Below are 12,926 nucleotides of genomic sequence, written 5' to 3'. Positions count from 1 at the left end.
TTCTCTACCTTTTAATGTATAGAATTCATAAAGATAACCTGCCGTTTTTAGAATCCCTTTAAACCTCTATCATGCAAAGAAGCCATATCTGAACATGATCTAGAAACTGTCTTCTATGGGCCAAAGCTTGGTTTAAAATGGTCTGTTGCAAAGTGAAAAATTTCTGAGGTCAGACTAATCAGAATTTGCTGTTCTGTTTGGCAACCATGGGTGCTGCGTCATCCAGACTAAAGGAGAGGGGCCCTCTGAATTATTGGCTCTCAGTTCAAAAGCCTGCATCTCTGTTGGCATGGGAGTGCATTAGTGCTAATGGAACGGGCAGCTTGCACATTTGGAAAGACCCAATCAGTGCTGAAAGAGATTATATCGATAGATGGATATATCTCTATGAAGGCTTTAGAGCAGCTCAGGCCAGAATGGGAAATTTCTCTCCTCCGGTACTTTTTGCCAGCTTTTTGTTTATATAATATACATTTCTGTTATTTAAACATTTGATACATTTTTATATTGCGAATAAAAACTTTACTTTTTTTGCTCAAACTTTTTTGAGATTATGGTGCGATAGATATAGATTATATTAGTATAACCAACAGTTTACATTAAGTGGAAGTACTCCAATAAGAATCGTCAGCGAAAAACTTGCACAATAGGAATACAACATAATAAAAAAGGCGCAAGGTCTTCTGAACGGGAAAAATTACAAGTACCATCGTAGTCAGTAACTGAAAAGTGCTAATTGGTAAGCAAGGGATATAATGTAATAACTCACTATATCATGTTCCAGTGAATTAAGGCATAGAATGAGGGCAATAGGTCAAAAGGAGAGCATTTTGCTTATTTCTACGCAAACACTGGTGTATACTCGAGCCATGCTGTGAGCAAATGCACCAGAACTTGCTGTTTGAGCGCAGATGCCTAATGAACAAGAGGCCTTAGAGCAGGGGTGTCCTACCTTTTGACTTTCCTGGGCCTCTGGAAGAAGAGGAATTGTCTTGGGCCGCACATACAAATGCACTAAAATTAAAGAGAGCTGATGAGGCGTTCCTCCTGTGGCTCTCAGCGGGTAGATGTGGCCGCCTGGCCTGTTCACTATGACAGGATGCCGGCATCCACACCTATATGTGGCTCTCTGCACAGCCATTGATTACCTTTTTGGTGATTGCTGCTGGACGCAGACAAAGTAAGTCCAGCAGTGATTACCGCCTGTGCAGCTCCCAGAGAACTGGCATTATAGTGAATAGGGCCAGCAGCCGCACCTACCCGCTGAGAGCCACAGGAGAGAATGCTGCAATCACCATAATGAATGTAGCCTATGTATGTGCTGTCTGGGGAGGGCAGCCTAGATCTGGCCATGCAGCGTTTATTTGGCTTGCCTGCTGCCAGCGCTATTGCAAACATGACAACCCTGGCATCCATGCAGACATGCATTTGCCTCGCTTGTCAATGTAGGTTTGCATGGCATCTCTACATGCATGGGCCAGGCTTGTCTGTGTTAGCTGCTGGGCTTGTACAGCATCCCCGGCGTCTCTTCAGATGGGCCTGAGCTGCATTTCCAACTCCCTGGGGCACAAAGTTGGATATCCTTGCCTTAGAGACAATATCAGGACTAAAATGTATTGATCTCTATTTGATTAGAAGCGTATCAACATCTTGTAGCAATATAGTGGATGCGATCTAACACAACCTAATTGTAACAATGACAAGCCTCCATCCCAGATATGTATACAACAAAGGGAAGAAAGAAATGGGACTTTGAGGCAAGTCACTGAATGCATACCGTATTCAATTCATTTATAAAATGTTTTAATAACAAATCACATTATAGAGGGTTTTAATCTGAAATGCAGGACACAGTATACTGTAATACGTGTACATTTGCATAAATATTTAACAGTTATACAGAGTAAAATAAAACAGAATAAGCATTATAGTTACAAAAGGACACTCATCCATTCATAAAAGTTCAATGAACATAATCCTATTTCATGGTGAGACAAAATTGTCTAAGCATCAGTTTGATGTAACTCGACACACATTTCATGGCTCATGCCAATCGGGAGTAAAAATTCTCTGAAATGAAATCAGTGATATCTAGAAGTATAGGATATCTTGGATGCTCTGCTCAGTGCATTTACCTGCCTGAGCATTGAGCAGATTCCCTCTTTCCATCCAATTGGGGCTCATGGTGCTGGTGGGGACCCGCCCTTTGTCGGGGATTTTAGGCTGCTCAGGCTGGCCGGCTGACCATTTCACATGAACCATTCACACATGCAGGACATCAGGTATGTTTCCAGCCACAGACCCACACACAAGGTAATTTAGTTTGATTCACGTTCATCACAACATCTTTCTCAGGTTTATTTTAGGTTTTCACATTACAGTCCACCATCCATTGTTGGTTTTGGTTTTATTTTTAGCGGGTATGGTTTTTGGTTGTAGCTTTTTTAGCTTATACACTTCACATCACTACTATTCATTACTTCACTCATTCACAGGCATAGGCTCATTTCATTACTTCAACACATTCATTTCACATGGTTTCATTTTCCTACCCTTGCAGAGCAGTGTGGACTATTAAGCATACACCAGATTCACATGGCTGTGACATGGTCCTCTGGTCTTCACCTGGCTGTTGTCTCTGATCTGGATGGGATTCCTCACAGCAGCCCCGGGGGAGATGATCATCCTTGTCCCTCTTCTTCCCTTGGATTTAAGGTTGGGTGTCACCATTTGGCCGTACTGTAAGTTACGCACCTTTATTTTGAGAGATTGTTCTCCGTTTTAAAGGATATCCTATACTTATAGATATCACTGATTTAATTTCAGAGCATTTTTACTCCTGATTGGCATGAGTCATGAAACATGCCTCAAGTTACATAGAACTGATGCTTAGACAATTTTGGCTCACCATGAAAAATTGTTTGTTGAACTTTTATGAATGGATGAGTGTCCCTTTGTAACTATAATGCTTATTATGTTTTATCTTGCTCTGTATAACTGTTACATATTTATGCAAATGTATTGCATAATGCTGTGTCCTTTATTTCAGATTGAAGCCCTCTGTGATTTGTTAATAATTGTATAAATGAATTGACTAAGGTATGCATTCAGTGACTTGCCTCATATAAAATCCCAATTCTTTCTTCCTTTTGTTGTAAACCTCCTGTAGCAGTTGTTACAATTATAGCATTCAGCATAATTGGCAATTCATTACTGGACAAGCGGCAGGCTGCCTGAATGTGAACTTTAAAGATGTGACACTATTACTGTATATCATGGTAATTGAGGACAGTGTCTGTGCTTCTGTATGAGACCTCTACACAGAAAGCAGTCTGCTGCAAATCAGTGTTCAGTGTATAACATGCCGTCCCCAGGAATGCACATACACACAACCCAGTCAAAATATTTTATGTAGCCAGCTTCATAGCCCAGAGGCAGTAAATCGCATAACTATTAAGCATGGGAAGCAATGCTTCCAAACTGATGTGCTGGTTAGTGTGCATTGGTGACTGCTAAATGGAAGCATCTTACACATAACAGATCATGTCCTTTAAGCTCTTTTGGCTCTACTCCTGTGGGTCACACGAGTGCACTTTGTTCTTCTGTATGGGCAGCATTAGTAGCAGCAGCATGCTTTTTGTATTGCCTGTCATGATTGGGTCAAAAAACAAATCTTTACAGTACAAAAACAGATAATCCCTACTATAAGGGGTTCATTTATACTGTGAAACAGTGAAGCCCGTCTCACGTATACTGTATGTGAGCCTGGAGCAACCAGTATTCATATCAGCTGTCTGTGACAACTAGCTTTCAGTTTCAAAACATAAAGTAGATGTAAACCTCACATATACCCAGTGAAGTGAACAGCCTCGGATGATGGATTAAACAAGTCTCCCTACACAAGTTTTATGTGTATCTGCTGTCTTCATCTCTATATATCTTTTAGAAAGTGCACATAATGTTAGATTCTCTTCCTGGTTAAGACTGCAGTGAAGCCTGGGCATACAGCCAAGACAGCTGATTAGCGGAAAGGCGCGCCCCCCCCCCTCCTCATAGGTAGAGACTTTTAGCTCCGTTGTATAGTTCAGGGCTCTGCTGATCTATTGCATTCTCCCTTACACAACTCTGGCTGCTTTTATCCTGTGTGACGGAGAACTTGTCAGGAGTTATGAGGCTGATAACGGAAGAACGGAGCAGGAAACGGCTAAGGGACATAGTGTTTTGAAGAGAGATAACAAAACTGCAGATGTGTGCCCAGCTCAAATTTCATGAATTGGGTTTACATCCATTTTAAAGCTGATCTCCAGGTTTTAGTGAAATTTGAATAGTTTTCGTTTTGGGCCAAGCTGGTCCAGACAAAGATTTACCTCACCAGCGATGCAGTGGCTACCTGCGCTGCTCAGCTATTCACAGGAAGCTTTATACTTTTCTGAATTATTAGAAAAACTTTACGTTCTGCTATAAAACATGGCCAAGAAAAAATGTAAAAATCTAATTTCTTAAATTTTAAGCCAATATGTATTCTACGTATTTTTGGTAACAAAAAAAATCCCAATGAGCATATATTGATTGGTTTGCGTAAAAGTTAGGTCTACAAACTTTGATACGTGTGTGTGTATATATTTTTTTAATGGTAATGGCAGTGATCAGCGACTTATAGCAGGACTAGGATATTGCGGCAGACACATCAGACGCCTACATTACTTTATTTTTTGACGACCCATGACACTAATACAGTGATCAATGCTAATAAAATGCATTCACTGTACTGACACTGACAGGGTAGGGCTTATCAGGGGTGTTCAAAGGGTTAAATGTATGCCTAAGTTGTGCTTACTAACTGGGGGAGGTGCTTTCCCTATGGGAAGGCAAAGATCAGTGTTCCTGCTTGGCAGAAACACAGGATCAGTACCCTTTTTAATCTTGTTTGCCAAGGGGGGGGGGGGGGGTGCCAGCAGACATAGTCAGCGGTACTCCCTGTGTATAATCACAGCGGAAGTGGGTCGCCAGCAGCGTGAGCCCCAGACCCGGAAGTGTCGGATCACATTCTAGGTATGTGATCTGGCACAGAGCGGCCTCCTTGCTGCAGTAAATGTACATGGGCCAGTCTGCAAGCGGTTAAAGGATAAGTTCACTTTTTAAAAGTGTTTTTTTTTTTTTTCTCTATTCTTTTTTGGAGCCTGAAAAGCATTGCAATCTGGTGGTGACGGGTGCCACCATGCCAGGACTCCTGCAGACTGTCAGTGTAAGCTGTCTTCCCATACATCGTACAACCAGGCAGTTTCACACTGAAAGAAAAAAAATAAAAATCTATGAACGATTACTGCGCTCAATGGCGTCCTAGTTGTTCATTGAGAACTACAAACTGACAGCCACAGAGTATGTTGGTACTTATAGTTCATTCACAAAACACTGATGCAGCCATGTTGGCGGAGCCTCACACAGCCAAACTCTTTTCAAAAAGTGACAGCTGGCATGGTGAACTTCTCCTCCTCAAACTGCTGTCACACACAGTGGATCCTCGAGCGACTGCAGAAGCTGGAACTTGTTGCGTGTTCCACTCTAAAAACGGGTGGAACATGTGTGTTCCTGAAGGTGAACTTGCCCTTTTTAAAACCTGGAGATGAGCTTTATCTGAATAAGCTAAAGCTAAAAAGTTGATGGGTTACAATGTACAGCTGCTCTAGATTCTTTCTGCTCCATTTCAAATACATTTCCCTCTTCTATATTTGTTTCCATAAAGAACAGCAGTGGGTGAGAGCTGTGTGGGGTGTTAAGCAGTTCAACAGATTAGGCTCATTGCAGCATTTTCATGAAAAACTTGAATTGCATGTTAGAACTCTCTATCTCACTGCACTGTTCTTTGGTGAGGCATGACTTGTGTAGCATTGCTGAAGTCAAGGTGAACCCATGCTGCTTGTCCAGGCAGGAGATCTGTGTCAGTACTTCCCACGCTTCCCTTCTGTGAGTGAGGCAATGTCTAACAAGTTAGCATAACCCAAATTCCCACCTGTTCTAACTTGTTGTCCAGCATCATACTCGGAGCATTAGAATGTTATTTCAAGTATGGAAAGTAAAACATGCCTTCACTATAATGCATGTCAAATCAGACCTGCAGTTGTAAGTCCTACTGCAGGCGTATGCCAAGTTGTGGCAGGGAAACCTTTTATTAACACATGTTTATTTTTTGTGTAGTACAAGATTGGACAGCTGTACATGATCAGCAAGCACAGCCATGAACAGAGTTCGGATGGAGAAGGGGTGGAAGTGATCATCAATGAGCCTTATGAAGACCCCATCCATGGCAAAGGGCAGTACACTGAGAAAAGAGTCTACCTGAACAGGTGTGCTATAAAACATTTAATGCTAATGAATTTGCCTGTTTTTGTATGTTAAATGTCCGTTTCACATTTTTACGTGGATGTTGTGCCCCATTTTCACAGTCCTATATCCTATACAGATGGGGTGTTCCTCTGGCAAATGGTTAATTTTGGCGCAACCCTTTCAGTGTTGAGATTGATCACACAACGCAGGCTTCAGTCAGGGGGGATATACTCTACCGTGTCAATTTTAGATATGGTGTAGTTTGACATAGTTACATTGGACCAAGTAATGCTGCTTTTACCATACCTGGCCAATGCCCCTGGTAATCCACTGAAGTAGACTGAGAGCTCCACTTGCTTCTGGGTCCCTTGCTGAGCGGCCGGCCTGATGCATTGTAAACCTAGGAGGTTGCCCGCTCAGCATAGGCACCATTCAGAGAATGAATCTGATTGGACAAGGTGGAGAGCGTGATGCCCCAAACCCCTCCCCCCCCTCCCCCGTTTGGCAGTTCTCTTTTTAGAAAAGTAGAATGCTGGGTAAAGGTTTTTAAATTATCCAGTTCTTGGTCAAAATATAGGAAAAATTTTTTGCACTATGTATCAAAATTATAACATAAGAGTTACTTATTGAGTCTGCAAGTTTTGTGTGTATGTGTGTGTGTATATATATATATATATATATATATAATATAAATTTCATCCAAAAATACAATACGTTATTTTCAGGTTTGCAGATATCCTCAATATGCATTTTGGCACAATCTGGGTCATAACCTGGCTTGTGTTTATGGGGTAGATCATTGCTTTGCCTAAATCTAGCAGTAGAAGTACCCCTTGACTGTCCGTGTAAAGTCATAGATCTGAAGATGAAACACTGGTAGTCATTTTTCAAAAAAAATCATCTAAAATGACACTGAAGGGTCAGCTCACTACTATCAGGTGAACCGCTATAGCTACAACTGCTCACTTGATCACAAAGCCGTGTCAGTTTGGAGAACCAACCTGATGCCTCCTGGGGTGTAGTACGGCGGAGTTCCACCTGGCATTAAGCACTGTTTGCTGAACTCTTTCCCTGCAAAGGATTTCTTTAAACACTGTATTAACTTGAGCAGTATAATCTTTTACTTATGTTGGCTTTTCTGCACTCCATGTCATTTGTCATACCAGCTGGGGATGAGCGCAAAGCCCAGCACAAATATGAAGAAAAAAAAATGTTCCACAAGAACACAAAGGACAAAGGAATCCCCTGATTTTATTTGTAGAAAGTAGTGCAGCCTGTCCTTGGTAAGAGTACTAGTAAACACTCCGTGTGCCAAGTTATAGTACACAGGATCTTCCACTTGTCTGTTTTAGTGGAACGTTGCTGTAAAACAAATGTCCCTATCTGCCATGCCATATTGGAGCTGTTCATACCGCAAACTTTTACTGCTTCTTTATGTGAATAAAGGGTAACATTTAACAAAAAGGTAAACAATTTTATTGGGATTTTAATTTGTAGACCAACACAAAGTGCCACATAATTGTGAAGGAAAATAAAGGGGTTTAAATAGTTTTATTTTTTCTATTTTTACTAATATGTAAAAAAGTGTGGTGTGCATTTGTATTCAGCACCCCCCCCCGTCAATATTTTGTAGAACCACCTTTCCCTGCAATTACAGCTGCAAGTCTTTTGGGGTATGTCTTTACCAGCTTTGCACATCTAGAGTGAAAGTTTTGCCCATTCTTTGCAAAATGGCTCAAGTTCTGTCAGATTGCATGGAGGGCATCTGAACAGCAATTTTCAAGTCTTGCCACAGATTCTCAATTGGCTTTAGGTCTGGACTTTGACTAGGCCATTCTAACACATGAATATTTCTTTGCTTTGATCTAAACCATTCCATTGTAGCTCTGGCTGTATGTTTAGAGTCGTCCTGCTTGAAGGTGAACCTTCGCCCCTGTCTCAAGTCTTGCAGACTCTAACAGGTTTTCTAAGATTGCCCTGCATTTGGCTTCATCCGTCTTCCCATCAACTGACCAGCTTCCCTGGCCCTGCTGAAGAAAAGCATCCCCACAACCTGATGCTGCCACCACCATGTTTCACTGTGGGGATGGTGTGTTCAGAGTGTGCAGTGTTTTCTACCACACATAGTTCTGCATTTAGACCTCAAAGTTCAATTTTGATCTCATCTGACCAGAGCACCTTCCACGTTTACGGTATCCCCCACGTGGCTTCTCTCAAATTGCAAATGGGACTTCTTTATGGCTTTCTTTCAACAATGGCTTTCTTCTTGCCACTCTTCCATAAAGGGCAGATTTGTGGAGTGCACAAATGGTCATCCTGTGGACAGATTCTCCAACCGGAGCTGTGGATCTCTGCAGCTCCTCCAGAGTTACCATGGGCCTCTTGGCTGCTTCTCTAAATCAATGCTCTCCTTGCCCAGCCTATCAGTTTAGGTGGACAGCCAAGTCTTGGTAGGTTTGCAGTTGTGCCATACTCTTTCCATTTTCCGATGGATTAAATGTTGCTCCATGATATGTTCAAAGCATGAGATTTTTTTTATAATCTAACCCTTCTTTAAAGTGTAAGTTCACCTTCGGCACTAAAAATCGAATTCCTATTTAAATCATGCCTAATGCTAATGACTATCTTAATGTGCAGATTTATTTTATTTTTTTGTAAAAATGACTCGGCCCTGTGTTCTGCATATCCCATTTTTGTAAGTCATTTCAAAAAATGCACTGAAAGCTTTCTACATCCTTCTGGCAACTTCTACCTCCTACTGGCAATACCATCTGGGATTGTAGTTCACTGAGCTAATGGGAAACTACAAGTTCCATAAATCATTGCCTCTTGGGCCTGTATAGGAGGGGCTGGCACATGCACTAGCACTCTGCTCAACTTTCTCCAACCCCCCCCCCCCCCCCACTGCTGTGACTGGGGGAGGGAGAATCTGAGGAGAGGCCGATATTTTTTTTTTATTTTTTTTCTCACAAATCGTTTTTGGAAGCTTAATTGTGTGCGATTTTTTTTTTTTTTTTTTTTCTCCCCACATACTAATTGAAACGGGAATGGTTTTGGGTAGCCTCATAACGCTGCACAATGTTTTAGATTATATTTCACTATGTACCCTTAAACGCATGGGATTTGTATGTTTATAATAACGCATGTTGCTATAAAGATGGTGATGGGGGGGGTGTGTGTGTGTGTGTGTGTGTATCAGGGCTTGACAAATTTGCTTAGAATCTAGGAGCCAGCTGAAAAAGTTAGGAGCCAGTTATTTAAATCCTCTGCCCAGCTCCCAGAACTGCATGTCCGGGGCATCGGGCAATAAGAATTGCTCATGCCTGATGCCAATAGAAAGGGACAATATTTAAAATATTTCTCCTCCACTGATGTGTTCGGATAGGCTGCACTAATGGGCACTGATGGGGCGGCATTGAGGTAGGAACTGATGGGCACCAATAGGCAGCACTGGATGGCACTGGCAGGTGGCACTAACTGGCATTGGCAGGTTTCACAGCCGATCATGTAACACTGAAACTGAATGCTCTCTGCAGTGTGGCAGCGGAGAGAGAGAGAGAGAGGGAGAGAGAGAGAGATTCAGCATGTCAGAGGTGGGTGGGACCCAGCAGCTATCCAGCCAATGGTGTTGGATAGCTGGGTCCTGCCCACACTGACATTCAGCCTCAATTTTGAGAGCTCCTCTCCCTACACAGTTTCACACACTGCGGCGCTGCTCTCTTCCTGCTCCATCCCGACTACCAGTCGGTGCTCTGTGTCTGGAGAGCCTCCACTTTCCCAAGAACCCACAGCCAGCCCTGTAACAGAGGCACCTGTCAGTGACAAAAACCCAGGCGCCAGGGCACAATTTCTAGTCTCAAGTTTTAAAAAAAGGCAATTTTATTCTTGAATATCTCTATGCAATGGTTATATTTACCATTTGCAATAACCAACTAAATAGTTAGGGAGCAAAATATCTAATCCACTCTGAGAATAACAGACAGAAGAGGTATACTGTATATACTATTAGAGGGTGAATCTGGTAAATAAAAAAAAAAAAAAAAAATCCTTATTAAAAAAAATAAATAAATAAAAATTCATTTGAAGAACGTTTGTTCTATTTTCTAATCATTAGTGGGGGTCAAATTGAAGTTCATTTTCAACCACAGTGACGGGAAAGTTTGGAAATAGAAAACTGCTTGGTCAAAGAAATTTTCAGGCAGTTTGTTTTTAAAATGAATGTAATTTCTGAATGAAAACCACAAGTTAAAAAAAAAATGAGAATTTCAAACATTCTTTCATTCAGCGACTGTACAATTATTTTTCTGCTGAATATTCTCGTCTGAAAATGTATCCGTGTGGCCAGCATAAGGCTCGGTACACACCAATGCAATTTGCATTTGATCTTTTTCTGCAGTGCTTTTTGCTGTGCGTTTTTGATTTTTGCACACGTGATTTTGCTGCGATTTTTGCATTTTTTGTTTTGTTTTTTTGGCTAATTTGTTGTTGGGCAGAATAAAATACAGATTGCTGCAAAAATACATTACATGCTTCTCTATTGAAGTATATTGAACCAAAAAAGCACTGTTTTACGTGAACGTGTCCCATAGGAAATCATGTAAATGAACTGTAGTGCGTTTCTGCAAAACACACAGATGTGAACCAGGTCTTTAGTAACATAAAGGGGTTAAAAACAAAAAAAAAAAAAATTGGCACTTTTTATAGTACAAAAAAAAACAGATTTAAAAAAAGATTAAAAAAGCAGGTTAATTTTTTTTTTACTGTAGAACTGTGAAAGTGATATTTACAGTAGAGATTATTTGCTCTTTGTACTATAAAGGGCTCATTTGAATTTTTTTTAACCCCATTATGTTACTGGTCGATTATGAAAATAGTAATCGATTAATTTCATAATCTATTGGTTGTCGATTAAACATTTAGTTGTTTCAGCCCTAGTGTAAACTCAGCTATACAGATTGTATTCGATCGTACTGTGATCGCATTCGGACCAAAATCACGCTGGACCTTTTTTTTTTTTTTTTTTTTTTCCCTTTCCGAATTCAGCATAGGGCAGTGTGAACTGCCTGCGAGTCGGGTGCGATGCAGGAACACGCAGTGGATTGGCAAGGCTTCCCACAGCGCACCAATGTGAATCTCTCTCTCCTTTCTTCTCCCTTCCCCCTTTCCTTTCTCACCCCCTCTCCTCTCTACTCATTCACACTGTAAACTGACTTTGTAATTGCTTTGTAGATAAGAAAGTTGTTAAACATACAAGGGTCCTTGCCATGCTGTTTGTGCAGGAGCTCTGCTAGTTCTGATGTGTAGGACAAGTGCAGAGTGTGCAGGGAGAGAGGAGAGCAGAAAGGCATCATGGGACCCAGGCAGTCACACAAAACAATCTTATCCATACAGTGTGAGGAGGTACATTTTAAAGGTACCGTAATCTAAATGTGGCTTTTGAAATGCCTACAACCGGAAGGATCAGCTTTACAGGGACTAAAGGTAATGAAAGGAGTTGTGTTTGGGTTTGTTTTTTTTTTTTTTTTTTTTCCATCTGCAGTGCTTTTTGTTAATATAGGCCTCAACTGGAACATAAAGTTTTTGCTTTTAAAGGTGAACTAACACTTTAAACTTCAACTTTATCCCTGACCTGTCTGGTGTGTTCCTTGGCCTTCATGATGCTGTTGGTTCACTAAAGTTCTCTAACAAACCTCTGGGGGCTTCACAGAAAAGCTGTGTTTATACTGAGATTAAATTACACACAGGTAGACTCTATTTACTAATTAGATGACTTCTGAAGGCATTCGGTTCCATAAGATTTTGGTTAGGAGTATCAGAGTAAAGGGGGCTGAATACAAATGCACACTTTCAGATATTTGTGAAGTAGAAGGAAAATGGTAAATGCTTTTCAAAATTCACAATGATGTGCCACTTTGTGTTGGTCTATCACATAAAATCCTAATAAAATACATTTACATTTTTTAGTTGGGACATGACAAAATCTAGAAAATCTCAAGGGGTGTGTGAGTACTTTCAAAGCGCTGTGCTGATTTGTGTGGTAGTGCCCAGCAAGTTTTTGTATTTAACAAACCGCATACAGAAAGCATGACATCAACAGTAGGTATGGCTGCAACTGGTACATGAGCATTTCAATTATGTGATTTTACATTATGTAATGGGCATACATCCCTAGACGCAAAGATTTCTTAGGAAACGTGAAGGATTTAGATTTATAGTTGTGGACAGGTGTCCTAATATAGCTTCAGTTGGCCAAAACAAGTTTGTGAACCATTTGAATTTGCCTGGATATTTGCATGAATGGGCCCTATGTTCACTTGAGTCATCATTTGTAATCATCTTTGAAGAGCAAATGTTTAAAGCCCAACACTGAGCAAACATGACCAGCAATGCCCCGAATTCTTGGCTATGGTTTGTTACCGTTCCTTCCAATAGTTTACAATGTCCTGTGGCTGTTGTGAGGAAAGCTTAGATGGGGTGCATACAAACTGATTTTGCATGTGGTATGTTGACGCTTTAGTAACTTCGTCTTTGGGAAATGTATACGTACTAAATAATAGGTTTTTTATTTTGCCCAATGTTTTTGTCTCTTTAAAAACACGAGT

General features: G+C 41.0%; 1 protein-coding gene across 1 annotated transcript in view; it reads left to right on the top strand.

The window, feature by feature from the left end:
- Positions 1 to 12,926, top strand: part of LOC143934101 (cytoplasmic phosphatidylinositol transfer protein 1-like) — a 223,820-nt gene that overhangs the window by 87,188 nt on the left and 123,706 nt on the right. The window contains exon 2 of the mRNA XM_077457416.1: positions 6,196 to 6,344. Coding sequence (XP_077313542.1) covers positions 6,196 to 6,344 — 149 coding nt within the window. The remainder of the gene's footprint in view (positions 1 to 6,195; positions 6,345 to 12,926) is intronic.

The sequence above is a fragment of the Lithobates pipiens genome, unplaced genomic scaffold (genome assembly GCF_037356315.1).
Source record: "Lithobates pipiens isolate NorthernLeopardFrog02 unplaced genomic scaffold, aLitPip1_a1.2 Scaffold_27, whole genome shotgun sequence".
Classification (NCBI taxonomy): Eukaryota; Metazoa; Chordata; class Amphibia; order Anura; family Ranidae; genus Lithobates; species Lithobates pipiens.
The sequence above is the reverse complement of the archived record's forward strand: the minus strand, read 5'-3'. Positions and strand labels throughout refer to the sequence as shown.